This window comes from Podarcis muralis, chromosome 1 (assembly GCF_964188315.1).
Source record: "Podarcis muralis chromosome 1, rPodMur119.hap1.1, whole genome shotgun sequence".
NCBI lineage: Eukaryota > Metazoa > Chordata > Lepidosauria > Squamata > Lacertidae > Podarcis > Podarcis muralis.
The window spans coordinates 111906008-111920372 of record NC_135655.1 but is presented as its reverse complement, the minus strand read 5'-3'; the positions used below and the strand labels follow the sequence as shown (position 1 = coordinate 111920372).

At 43.3% G+C, this 14365-nt stretch overlaps 1 protein-coding gene across 2 annotated transcripts in view; it reads left to right on the top strand.

Annotated features, from left to right (window-relative positions):
* The window catches only part of PPP1R1C (protein phosphatase 1 regulatory inhibitor subunit 1C), a 41193-nt gene extending 27161 nt beyond the window's left edge, over positions 1-14032 (top strand). For both annotated transcript variants that reach the window (XM_028748150.2, XM_028748143.2), the window contains exon 5: positions 12798-14032. In XM_028748150.2, the coding sequence (XP_028603983.1) occupies positions 12798-12812 (15 nt within the window). In that variant the 3' untranslated portion in view covers positions 12813-14032. The remainder of the gene's footprint in view (positions 1-12797) is intronic.
* Positions 14033-14365: the final 333 nt, after the last annotated feature.

The following is a 14365-nucleotide window of genomic DNA, read 5'->3' as shown; positions in this document are numbered from 1 at the left end:
TGAGGAGTGCGCTGGGACGATACTGGTTTTACTTATGGGGAAATTATTCAGTGTTTAAGCACATTTGATGGGTTATCCATATAAATATTTGAGATGGATTGGCTATGGCAACGCTAAAGTTTAAAGCGGGAGATTCTAATTGGACTGTCATGTTGGGTCAACATGATTTGTCAGTGGCTGCAGTCGTTGGCTTTTTAGCCACATTTAGTGGCTAAAGGGACAAAGTGTTGCAAAGCCCGCATTCACTAAAAACTAAAGGAGGCACAAATTTCTCATGTTCTGTTTCTCTCTCTGTATGCATTTTAGCCTATATATGCTTTTTTGCAAGCCTTTCCTCCCTTATACAAGCTCAGATTAGGGAGATGGCGGAGGAATGCCACCTTGCTTCATTCTCTATCTCTTCGTTTGTCATCCTCCACAGCAGCTTAGTCTCTCAAAGGTATTAAAGAGCATCATTGTGGCATTATGGGACACAGGTGGCGCTGTGGGTTAAACCACAGAGCCTAGGGCTTGCCGTTCAGAAGGTTGGTGGTTCGAATCCCCGCGACGGGGTGAACTCCCATTGCTCGGTCCCTGCTCTGCCAACCTAGCAGTTCGAAAGCACCTCAAAGTGCAAGTAGATAAATAGGTCCCGCTCTGGAGGAAAGGTAACCGGCGTTTCCGTGCGCTGCTCTGGTTCGCCAGAAGGGGCTTAGTCATGCTGGCCACATGACCTGGAAGCTGTATGCCGGCTCCCTCGGCCAGTAAAGCAAGATGAGCGCTGCAACCCCAGAGTCGGTCACGACTGGACCTAATGGTCAAGGGTCCCTTTACCTTTACCTTTTGACATTATGCTTTAGAAAACAGGAACAATCCTTACCTGTCCCTTAATTGCACCCTGGTTTTACTTCAAAGAAAGCAAGGGAAATAACTCTATGGTTGAGCCCATACTTTGCAGGCACCAGGTTCAATCCATTGTCTCTCTAGGTAGGGCTGAGAATAGTTCTTGTCTGAAACTCTGAAGAGCTTCTGCCAGTCAGTGTAGACAATAATGAGTTAGATGGGCCAATGGGCTTAGGTTAGCAGGATGCTTGCACAATTCCAAACATGTTGCCTTCTGTCCAACCAGGAAATAATTTGCGTCAGTTACAGCCATCATCAGATAACAAAAGGATTCCCTTCAGAAGCAGAGGTCACCTTGGCAGTGTGTTCCTGAATTGATAAAGAGCCGGGTGTAATTCTAGCAGTAGATACAAAAATTCACAAATCTGTGGATTAAAGCTAACTCGGGGGATATTGTAGAGATAACATACACTGAGTTGAATTTAATCATTTCTCTTCCTGAACGGAGGGACACCTCCATGAGTGGAATGAGATCTTTGGATTGAATTTATTCTATTGGGTTTGAACTGGATTGCTGATTTAAGCTGACAAAATAAAGCCAGCGATAAACTTTGTGTTTAAAATAGTGAGTGGGAAAGTCTGAAGTAATTGAAAGGTTTATCAGCTGCTATTTAATGTCAACTGAAAAGTTACTGTTTTTATCAATATGCAGCGTCTTCACTGATTGCTTATTAGGTGTAGGAAATTCAACAGTTGCCCCAGTTCTATGCTCTGTGTGGATGTACTCTGAGGAGAGAGGATACTTACACAGCTGATAAAATGTTTTGTTAAATATAGGAGCTCAGGCTTCAAGATTACTTTCTGTTTCATTGCTATCAATATGACAGCACTCAAGTACTCTTAAAATGGATTCCCGCTGCTTGGTTTTGAAGCAACTTGTTATTAGTAACAAGGCTCCCTCTAGTGGATCTGAAGGGTGTGTTTTTGCACTTCCAGTTCCTGCCTCTCGATATATATAAATTTTCAGTTTCTTATTCTTTTTAAAAACATACAAATCCAATATTTTCCCAACAAACATATATATTTAGACTTCCCCACCACACCCCTTTTGTGGTTTCTTATATTTTTTAATTCTTAGCACTGCATTTTCCTCATTATTCCAATTATTAATTACTCCCTGGTTTTCTTTTAACATTAATTGTAACTGCTTGGTTTTAAGTTAATCCTGCTAACGAACTTGCACATGGACAAGAACTTTTCAGATTTTCCACATATGTTCCTCCATTCTTTAATAAAGTGTTTTTCCTCTTGGCTTTTTATTGTTCCAGTAAGTTTTCCCATTTCGGCATAGTCCATTAATTTAATCTGCCACTCCTCCTGCAAGCCCAGTGCTCTATAGTGCTGCTCAGCTCAGTATCAGAGTGGCCATGTGGAAGCGACATGGCAGCAACAGAGAGCTCATGTGAATTTGCTTTCTGCTTATGCGAGGTTTAAGATCACAGCCCATATCCCAAGTATACTACATTGAAGTATACTACACAGGAAGTATGATTTCTGCTCTTCTCCCTGCTCCCCCCCCCTCACAAAAAGAACCCAAACCTTTGTTGACTGATGGATCTTTCATCAGATCTGCTTTAAATGTGCGCGACATGTGCCTGTGGACATTTAAAAAAATTAACTAAAGATAACACAAGTCGAACTTCCGCTGAACTTGCCCCAAAATGGAAAGAAGCAAAGTAAAGGAAGAATGGATACAAAAACTTATGGAATATGCAGAAATGGCGAAACTTACTGGAAGAATGAGAAATCAAGATAACAAACTCTTTATAAAAGAACGGAAATGGTTTATCAAATATCTACAGATAAATTGTAAACAGATAAAAACATTAGCAGGATTGTTGCAGTAACCTGCAGTTTTATAAGACTATACATTTACAGTAGATAATTAAATGAGTAAGGTAAATGAATTTGGATATGCAGAAGATATGAAAAAATAAATTTAGGGAACCGCCGAACGAGGGGGAAGGAAGTCAGATTTTGAAATGTTAAATGGATTGCAAAATTCATGAAATGTATAAATTTGAAAAATCTAAATAAAAAACTTTTAAAAAGAGCTTCCACTGCACTTAAGAGACACTTTGCCCCACCCCTCAAAAATTAAAAAATGGTCTCCACAAGAAAAGCACAGGGTACACAGTAGCAGAACAGAAGGGTCATCATCCCCTTTCTCTCTGTGTGGGTATTTCTTCTTTTGTTTTTATACAGATTAGTTTTTTTATCTTGTTGCATCATTAAAAAGATTTAATAAAAAAGATATGCAAAAAAAACCCCACCCAAGATATGATTTGCCATGGACTCAACACCTTTGCAATTTATGATGTGTATGTGGGATAAATCAAGGCAGCTTCTGGCTTTTGTCCAGGCTTCCGCACATGTTACAGTATTCATTGAATTGTCCAGACAGAAATGTCCCCCATGCGCATGGACACACACACACACACAGATTTCCATGACATTTCCTCCTCTGGCTCACATGGGAATTAATTTAATCACCCTCTGTTGCCCTATTGTGTTGAGTACAAACATAGCAAAACCCCAAATCCCATGTTTTTAAAATAAGTCCTCTTCCATAAATGTACGTGGGATTTTTTTCATGCCTCCCTTCCCACCCAAAACCCAGGCAGATATACAAGCAAGGGTTGAGATAAATATTTGGTTTCCACCACGGGAATGGAATGATCCTCACTTTATTTATGTTGACTGTATACATTTATTTTTTGACATTGCTGTTTATTGCAAGTGGCTCTGCAAATATATCTTCGGGAAGGACGCTTTATAGGGAGAAATAAAAGAGAACAATGGTGGCTGTTATTTTTGGCAGGCTGGTAAGAAAGGCAGAGGGTTGTTTTACTGCACTTGTGGGGTGATTTCTGAGATCTGTCAGCCTTGATTTATATCATTTGGTTCCCCTGGTACCTTTTAAGGGAACAAACAAATCTACAAAACAATGTTATTTTCTGCATTTCACTCTCTTCATTCACCTGCAAACTATATTTATGGTGCGATTCTCCCGGGTCATTGAATTATTTGACTCCAACCTTTTTCCTGGTCCTTTTCCAATAGACACCAGCATACGCCTTCTTTTACTCTACAAACATTGGGGCTCCAAGATCCATAGGGTCAGGAAGCTAGACGTTCCCATGGTGGCAAGGAGGGGTATTGCAACATCAGATCTCCCTCACCAAGTTTGGAGGGTTCTCTCTCCTGATCTGGTGGCGCTGTGGGTTAAAACACAGAGCCTAGGACTTGCGATCAGAAGGTCGGCGGTTCGAATCCCCGTGACGGGGTGAGCTCCCATTGCTTGATCCCTGCTCCTACCAACCTAACAGTTCGAAAGCATGTCAAAGTGCAAGTAGATAAATAGGTACCACTCCGGCGGGAAGGTAAATGGCTTTCCGTGTGCTGCTCTGGTTTCGCCAGAAGCGCCTTAGTCATGCTGGCCACATGACCCGGAAGCTGTACGCCGGCTCCCTCGGCCAGTAAAGTGAGATGAGCGCCGCAACCCCAGAGTCGTCCGTGACTGGACCTAATGGTCAGGGGTCCCTTTACCTTTATGGTTCTAGGATGCCCTCCCAGGGACAATAGGATCACAACATTAGTTATTTTTTAGTACCTTCCTTTTTCCAGTCCTCAGTCCTTTTCTCATCTCTTTCTTTTCCACCTCAACAGTTGCATAAGAAGTTTGTCATTGCACTCATCTTCTGGTAGGCAGTAAACTATCCCCTTCCACTCTTCAGGTTGAAGCAAGCCATGTGTTTTTTATATTTTGTTGGAAGCCGCCCAGAGTGACTGGGACAACCTAGTCAGATGGGCAGCATATAAATAATAAAATTATTATTACATTGTTATTATGCTAGTTGTGGATTCCGGAGAGCTACAGCCAGTCAGAATAAACAGTCCTGGAATAGATTGACCAAATAGCCTGAAGGAGCTATTGGGCAGCTCCTTACGTTCTTATGTGACAACATGTGAACCACAGGACAGCGAAACACAGGAGGCATAGAATGCAATTAGCTTTGTGTTTGTGACATTAACATATGAGAGTGCTAGAGGCGAAATAGTTAAACAGGTTACCCAATCAGAACCCAGGGGGGTGGAGTCAGAGGGACTATAAAACCAGCTCTGGGAGGGGCGAAGGGAGAGTTCATTTTGAGTTTGGTGGTTGGTTGGAGTGGGAGTGAATTGGGAAAGAGTCTGTGGGTAGGTTGAGTTAGTGTAACGAAATAAGCTGAGTCAGGAACAGTTAGGGACTAGGAAGACAAGTAAATATCTGAGAGGTAGTTTAGTGTGTGAGAGCAGGGAGCGGAAGTTATAGGTCTGGGTAGGCAGCCCATGATTGTAATTGACTGTGACCGTTTATGAAACCACACACTTATTAAACTGCAATAAATAAACAGAGGTTTATGCTCCAATTTAACCCTGGCTGGACTCAGTATTGTACCAGGCAGGGCCTGGGAGGTGGCAGCAAGAAATAAAGTGGTGGCACAGGGATCAATAGATGGTGAAACATCCAGGGACCCTGTGTGATCGCCACAGTATTAACAGAAAATAACAACAAATTAAAATCCTCTGGTTCATCTTAAACCAGCTGAGACGTTGCTGAAACTGACCACTAGCCCCTCCCTCCCCCCTCTAGCCTCTCACTCTGGATCCCTCCCAAAGCAGACAAAGCCTGCATTGAAGGGGTGGTCTCCTCCTCCTCTGCACCTGCCTGCCCTATTGCTCAGCTACGTACAGGACGCTCCTTGAGCGGGGTGTCAGAGGAGAGGAGAGCCAGCAGGACCGAGACTTCCCTGCTGCTGGGTAGAAAAGGCAACCTCTGATTCCTCTGTATCTGAGTCTGCACTCCCACTGTGACTCTCAGCCTCTAACCTGTCCTGGAAGGCCTTCTTTCTCCTGATCCCCACCTTGATTCCTCAAATCCCCTGTTTCTAGCACCTTCCCCAGACTGATCTTCAGCATCCCACCACCACCACCATGATCTGGGATCTAAGTCGTCATCTTCTGTGTCCTCCACGGTGGGTTCTTGGGTGGGTTACTCCCACCAATCTTTCAAATCCAGCCAGTCCCTGACGCAACCATGCCAAGCTTTATTACACATAAGCTAGGTTTTCTCTCCCTCTCCCTTCCCTTGCTAAGAGAAGCCCACCCAAAGCTTGTGCAGAACCTGAAACATTCCCTTCAGAAGCACCACCTTCCTTTCAGTATATAAACCATTATTTTATTTTATTTTGCTATTTTATAAAAGAAGAAGATAAACTGAGATGATTGGAGACTGAAACTGTGGTCCTTGAATTGACCTCTAGGGGCTTCTGCTCTTCAACTGAAGTCTTTTGATTTGGCTGACAAGACTAGGGAGAGACTTAAGGAATCAGCAAGTCTGAAATGTTTGCATGCTAGTGAGGCTTGCCTGGAGCTACAAAAGCTGCTTACATTTTGGGGGGGATGCTGTCAGCAGAAGATTTCTACAGGGTGCGATTCTACACTAGCGAAATCAGCCTCCCATTGAAAGCATGCTTTGTTCAGTCAGGGTGGGGGGAGGCAGTGATGTGACAGCACAGTTGTGTGGAGGAAACATCTCTCTGCACTGATCTTGAGCCAATGCTGTTGTTTGCAACTTTTAAATGTGGGGAAGGGAAAAGGGAATGGAAGCCGTGTGATATGAAATAATAAACTGGAAAGCAGCCAACTATTTTGAACACAGCCTTTTACTGTTTTCATGGCTGATGAGCGGTGACAGTGTAAACAGTAGCTTATTGACTCTGAGTTGTAACTCCGTATCTGTGCTTTCAGTAGGAAAGTCGGAAAATTGGAGGGCAATGATTAGTTCATTGCTACTAATTTATTTCTTGCCTTTTCTCTCTATGGAGTCAAAGGGGTTGTGCACAGGCTGCCTTCTGATGTAGGGTTTATTGTTAAACAAGCCTGGTCAAACCTTGACCTCACACACTTCTCCCTTCCTCCCTCTCCTCCAGAGCAGCCATGAGCTTTTGCTTCTGTTTTTGATTAACCACAGTTTAGCTTTACACCCAAACCCTAAACTGTGGCTAAACATAACTATGTCTCGTTAAAACAAACCAGCTTCATATACCAAGGTTTGAAGTTGGCTTGCTCTCTTGAACTGTAGCTAAGGCAAACCTTAATTTGTTTGGGTTTGGAGGAAACAGTGAACAACATCAACATTGAAGGAGGGAGAAAGCACGAACCCAATTATCAGCTAAGCTCATTCTGATAACAAGAAACTGATACGCCCAAATGAGCTCATAGTTCCCCAGGTAACCTAAACAACTGAGAGTTTCAAATGCTGAAATTTGGGCTTTTTTCTGGGTTCCCGTTCTTTTGCTTCAAAAGTGCAATTACAAATAGATAAGAAAATACATAGGTCTTTTTAAAAGCTACTTAAGACTCTTTCAGTATCATCTAATATGTATATTACCTTTATTTGTAATAATATATATACATATTAAACTAAGCAATGCAAATCTGGAAGAACGACAGATATAAACACTGATCAGTTTTGCTCAAACATAAGCAGTAATGCAGAAACCTACCACCCACCTAGCCTGCTGCAGAAACTTGGCCCTCCTAGAATAAGTTGCACATATAGACAAGGATGATTATTTTAAGAAGAAATCAAGAAAAGGATAAAAATAGACCCTTGAGAGATCAACATTTTCCTTTCTCTTGCTTGACTTACTGACCCAGCACTGTCTGACCCTTTAAACTATTTCATGGCAAACCTTAATATAGCAAGGTTGAAATTTTAAAATGCTTTATCTAAGGAGATTTAATTAATCAGGGCCAATGTCCCAGGCTATGTTTTTTCCATTGTGTGCATAAGCATAGATATAACATTCCCATAAGCAGATGGAGATGTCCCTCTCTCTGTACAGAGCTGGGAATGTGCATCCAATAATAGTATCTGAACGAAGAAGCATAAATAGGACATGAATCTGGATAGATGGACCTCTTTGACATTTGTATGTCAAATTGTAAAGAACAAGAAATTAGGGTTCGATTTTTTTTTCCTCCCACTTGATATTTTAAGTAAAGATGTCTTTCTTCTTCTACAGTGGTACCTCGGGTTAAGTACTTAATTCGTTCCAGAGGTCCGTAATTAACCTGAAACTGTTCTTAATCTGAAGCACCACCTTAGAGTGCAAGGTAGCCCTGGGGGGCTGCAAGGGGAGAAAGAACTGGAAAAAGTCACCTCCCTCAAACCAGTGGTGCTCTGGATCCAACCCTATGTATGCAGAAGAGAAGTACTTTATTTTTTTGTACATGATAAAATTACCACTTGCATATATGAGCCTGGCCCATCAATCAGCTCTGATTCCCATATAGCCTTTGACCCAATTCCCCTAAAAAGTCCCCTGCTTTTCCTAGTTAATGTAGGTAATGTCTCTGTACATTCATACTTTGTTCTCACATACCCTCCATCATTTCTCCAATGAAAACAGGGACGTCCCATTCCATCGTGATAATTATACCCCACACATCTTATTGGGTTGCCCCAGCACTCTGGACAGCTTCCAACATATATAAAAACACAATAAAACATGAAACATTACAAAAGCTTCCCTATACAGGATTGCCTTCAGGCGGCTCGGGGGTCGGATAACTCCATATCCTCCAACATTTCTCCAATGAAAATGGGGACATTGTAAGGCAAAGCGGGACCTTCTGGGATCAAATCAGAAACTGGGACGGCTTCTCTAAGTCAGGGTTGTCCCTGGAGGGTACTGGTCTCGCCTTATCTGCACCAGGTACTCATGAGGGGGCAAGCCAGTTCAGCGGTTTTACAGCACCATGGATAGCTCCAAGTGAACAAAGGCTGGAGGTGAATTGCTGTCTCATAAGCCTCTTCTTCCTGTCCATTTTCCCAGGCTTGAACCCCTTGGCCTAAAGGTGAGGGCCAGCCCCATGACCTGCACAAAAAAGCACTTCCTTGTTTTTCTGTGGAATCCTGTTTGTCACGCTTCCTTTACTATTGGGCAGGTGCAGTAGCATGGAAACCACTCAATTCCTCTGGTGAGTCAGGTTTAGGGAACAACACCTGTGAGGGTCCCTGCCTCAGGTTTTGCTAACTTGGGGCAACCAGAGGCATGTCCCATTGGCTTTCAGCCAGCAGCCTTGGGATCTGTTGTCTATGAGGCACCAGCATCAGAAGCTTGCTCCAATTTACCAGTTGAATGGTACCTTTATATGCATAACGTATAAATATAGCACAAGTCTTAGGATGGCTGTGCCCCATCCACAGTATTTACATACTCATGCATCAGCTGTAGTCTCCCCACCTCCCCAATTAACTAGGATTCTAGATGTGGAAAGCTTTTGAAATGTGGAGAGCATGAAATCGCCCGGGTTCATGTTGGTGTTGTGCAATCCCAGGATCAGTGGGATTCTTGCGATTTTGAAAATCAGCGCATAGACCAAAAGGGCAGGAACATATCTCTCATCACCAGTACCCGCTCACCTTTATCTACACCTGCTCTAGAAACTGCATCATTCAAAGGAAATGCAACATCTACAATAAGGCAGAATCCGAGTTAACTTTAGCCACGACCTTCAGCATTATATATATCACAACTTAGAGCTTTCTATGTGCTCTTGTAGGTGTGGCTTGTCCCATTCATTTTGATGGAGGGAGTAGACCCCCATATGCAATGCAATGCAATGCAATGCAATGCAATGCAACGCACACACTTCCTCCATTGAAATGAATGATAAGCAGGGTAGCTCCATATGTGTATTAGAACTCTGGCAACCAATAATAAATCTTTAGATCAGATTGTCTGCATCTAACAAGAGGTGTATCGTATGGACAGTGTCCTGAGGAGGTCAGTAAAGAAGGTGAAGGGCTTGAAAACTAAATTCATAAGGAAAGGTTGAAGGAGTTGGGTACATTTAGCCTGCAGAATAGATGCAGTACTGTAGCCATCTTCACATAGCTGAAAAGGCTTATCACAGAGATAATTGAGATAATTTGTCTTCTGATGCAGGGCCTGAACCAATGGGTTCAAATGACAAGAAAAGGGATTTTGACTAAACAGAAGGAAGATTTCTTTAGCGATACAAGCTTAGAAGAAGGTGGACATATTCTTTAGAGTGCATTAAACAGATAGCAACCTATCAGGGATATTGCAGAACTGGATTTCCTGCATCATTAGAGTTGGAGTACAGTGGTATCTTGGGTTAAGTACTTAATTTGTTCCGGAGGTCCGTACTTAACCTGAAACTGTTCTTAACCTGAAGCACCACTTTAGCTAATGGGGCCTCCTGCTGCTGCCGCACCGCCAGAGCACGATTTCTGTTCTCATCCTGAAGCAAAGTTCTTAACCTGAAGCACTATTTCTGGGTTAGCAGAGTCTGTAACCTGAAGCGTATGTAACCTGAAGCGTATGTAACCCAAGGTACCACTGTAGATGGTCTTTTTGAAGTCCCTGCCAACTCTGCAATTCTATTATTCTAAATGGACAACTTGAATTTATTAAATTGACCCATGACTTGGATGCATGTTAAATGTTTGAATCCCCTGCAAGTATTTTGCAAAGTTGAGGAACCTTGTTGAATACGTATCTGCTTTCAAATTTCTTCTACTTTGCTTGGATGGATTAAACCAGATGTCAAGTTTTCATTTCCCCACAGGAGATTTTCATGATGTGACTGTGGAAATGTCAGAAAGTTGCCTCATTTGCACAGATAATTTATCCTGAATCTGCAAATAAGCTTTGAGGCGATGATTTAATCTAAAATGCATTACCAGTTCAAAGCGTATTAGTACATGCTTACTGAAAATGGCTTGGCATTCAGGCTTTCTTCGTCAACATTAATTGAATTAAATTACCTGCAGTGAAATCAGAACCTTTGAGGGAAAGGAGAAAGGAGAAAACAGCAAACTTTAGAAGGAAGACAAAAATAAGAGTCAAATATGTATGCATGTTTCCTTGCATTGTGACATCAAGGGACGGAAGGCAACTCTGGAGCAGGCGAACTGAAGGGTACAAACTGATTTCTGTCGGGTAAAAAAAGAAATACAGACCCAGGGAAATCACTGCTACATTGTGAGGAGAAATAGATGAGCCTTACTATCAGACAGATGGCAAGAGAGGAGAAACACCGGCAGACAAAAGCAGAGATTCAGAGGGGGAACTCAGCCTGGGCATAGCGATCTCAACTCAGTAATGAGGAAGGCAAGCTTAGCTGAACACAAAAGGTGTAGCCAAGCATGAAGAGAGTGACTTGAAAGCAGACAAAGGGTGTGAGCAGAACACAACACCCTCAGAGCAAGCAACCTGAGGACCATTTCAAATTATAGCAGGGAAATGAATGGGAGGGTGGAGGCGACGTAGGAATAGAATGATATCATGTAACCCATATCTGTGTGTGTAGCTTTCGATATAGGCAGCCATGCAAACTGCAGCATGACAGCAACAGGTGGAAGCATGGGCATTGCCGGGGGGGGGCAGTTGCCCTCCAAATCCCCCAAAAGTATTGAAAAGCATTGTTGTTGTTGTTTAGTCATTTAGTCGTGTCTGACACTTTGTGACCACATGGACCAGAGCACGCCAAGCACCCCTGTCTTCCACTGCCTCTCTCAGTTTGGTCAAACTCATGCTGGTAGCTTCGAGAACATTGTCCAACCATCTTGTCCTCTGTCATCCCCTTCTCCTTGTGCTCTCCACCTTTCCCAACATTAGGGTCTTTTCTCTTCTCATGAGGTGGCCAAAGTATTGGAGCCTCAGCTTCAGGATCTGTCCTTCCAGTGAGCACTCAGGGCTGATTTCCTTCAGAATGGAGAGGTTTGATCTTCTTGCAGTCCATGGGACTCTCAGGAGTCTCCTCCAGCACCATAATTCAAAAGCATCAATTCTTCGGCGATCAGCCTTCTTTATGTTCCAGATCTCACTTCCATGCATCACTACTGGGAAAACCATAGCTTTAACTATATGGACCTTTTTTGGCAAGGTGATTTCTCTGCTTTTTAAGATGCTGTCTAGGTTTGTCATTGCTTTTTTCCCAAGAAGCAGGCGTCTTTTAATTTCGTGGCTGCTGTCACCATCTGCAGTGATCATGGAGCCCAAGAAAGTAAAATCTCTCACTGCCTCCATTTCTTCCCCTTCTATTTGCCAGGAGGTGATGGGCCAATTAACTGAGGTTCTGCCTCCCCTAGCAGAAGCCTCCCCCCCCCAAACAAAAGCCTTCCCCCCCATAATGTCCTCCCCCCAAAAAAAAAAATTAAGCTCAACAACTCGCCCCCTAAACAAAAATCATGGTTGGAAGGAGCAATAAAAGCAGGCAGGCCAGCGCATCACATGTGGGCAGAATAAGCAAGTGGGCAGCTGGGTGGCCCAGGCAGGCATTCACATGTTCTGTGTCACCACTGCCACCAGCTGCCTGCCTGTTTGCCTGTGTGCACAACAGGGAAACCTGGGATTCAAACAGGCAGGAAGCCCAAGGCTGCTGGCCCAGGCAGACCTGCAGGCGTTCATGCACTCCCCATCACCATGGTCTCCACTGCCCACAATTCACCCCAAACTGCCCCCATCCCTTCACAGCTCCCCGCAATCTCATATATCCCTTTGCCAGTAGCAGAGGAAAGCAGAATCAGGAGGAGAAAGGCTTTCACCCTCATGGGATGGGAGGAGTGTTGGGGGGTTTGTGCGGGGTGTAAAGAATGGGGGTTTGGCAAGGGTGTGTGGAGTGGGCAGGGTTGGTGAGCAACATATTTCGTTTGACCCTTATTTTGCCGATGTAATGGAAACCCACCGTTCATATTTTTGTAAGCTGTCACCCTTAACAGTTGTTAATGAAACAGCAACATTGTCACTGATTGATTTCTTCCTTCAGCACAACAGGCAAGATTTCAGATTTGACTGCATGTGGCCTTAAATGTGGTTCTTTTATATTTACAGGGATTAAGCATCTAAAAAACCAGAATGACACGGCCTTCCCGGAGGAGGATGAAGGAGTCAATGAAAGAGATGAGGAGTGGAGCCCGTAACTGGCTCCAAGCATCTTTGGGAAAGTCCTTCTTGTCAATAACTGAACTGCTAAACTTTCTGTACTTAACGTGGAACTCTATTGCTTGTCTTCCTGACCCAAACCCGCCTTCACCTCAGTACCCAACAGCAGGAGGATTTCGTGGTGGAATTTACAGCAATTTGCAGAATCTGCCTTGTGGTACTTCATAACTGGAGATAACGGTTTCTTCCATTTCTTTTCTAGCCATTTCCCCCTTGTATTTGTTTTTAATGACTTCAAATACGTCGTTTGCAAACATGTTGAGTCCTTTAGTGCTGCCGTTGCTTAATTTCTGAATGTGAGCTGCAGTCTAGAAGATCAGCTGTAAATAGTATAAATTTGAATGCTACAAAACTGTGCTAAATAGGCAGAGTATGCCTTTTAAGGGCCCCATGACAGCCAATCAAAATAATATTGATTTGATCTTGAAAGAAAATTACAACCAAGCCTTCTTAGGTCAATATTAGCCCACTAGGGTGTGCTCACAGGGGGTCACCTGAGATTTCAACTACCTGGGGCCTCCACAGGGTTTAATCTGGCACAGCCTTCCATTTGAATCCTGTCTGGCAACAATGTCAGTGGTCTTCTGTTTGAGGATACTATTATGGACTGGGCCTTCATGAATATGCTTTTAGGTTATGTGTTTTGCCTCACTGTTTTCATGCTGTTTTAATTCATCTGTGGCTTATTAATAACGGGATGCTTTTGTTGCCACTTTTCTGATCTTGTAGGCATTGAGACATCTGGCATTATTTTTTGAGGGGAAATGGAGAGGTAGATATTTCATGGCCATTGAATTTGGGGGTTCCATAAGTGGCCACGCCCAAATATTTGTTATTTATTTATTGCATTTATATCACACCTTCTCTCCAAGAAGCTCACTGTGGTGCGCATAGTTTTTCTGCTCCTCCTTTAATCCCCACAACAACCTTGTGAGGTGGGTTATGCTGAGAGGCAGTGGCTGGCCCAAGTCCACACCAAGCGATTTGGTTTGAGTTATTGTATTTCTATGCCGTTTTTCATTCCGATGAATCTCAAAGCGGCTTGCAAACAATAAATAACAGTAACATAATAGAACGTCGCATAAATGCAGCATAAATCAAATAAAAATAATTAACAAATCATCTGTGAGCTTTATGGCTGAGTGGGGATTATGAACCCTGGTCGACCCAAGTTCTAGTCTGACTCTCTCACCATTATACCACACTGACTCTCAACACAGTATCTGGTCCATCTGTCCTCCATAAAAGGCTATTTCCTGGACAGCTTCTCAGCCTTTTCGTTCTGAAGGAAATGTAGCATCAGCAGCCACAGTCCAGGACCATCCACTAAGGAACACCAGAAGAGCCTGTCTACTGGATCAGACCAGTGGCCCATCTAGTCCAGCATTCTGTTCTCACACGGGCCAAGCAGATGTCTTATGGGGAATATGCAAGCAGGATCTGTGCACAGCAGCACT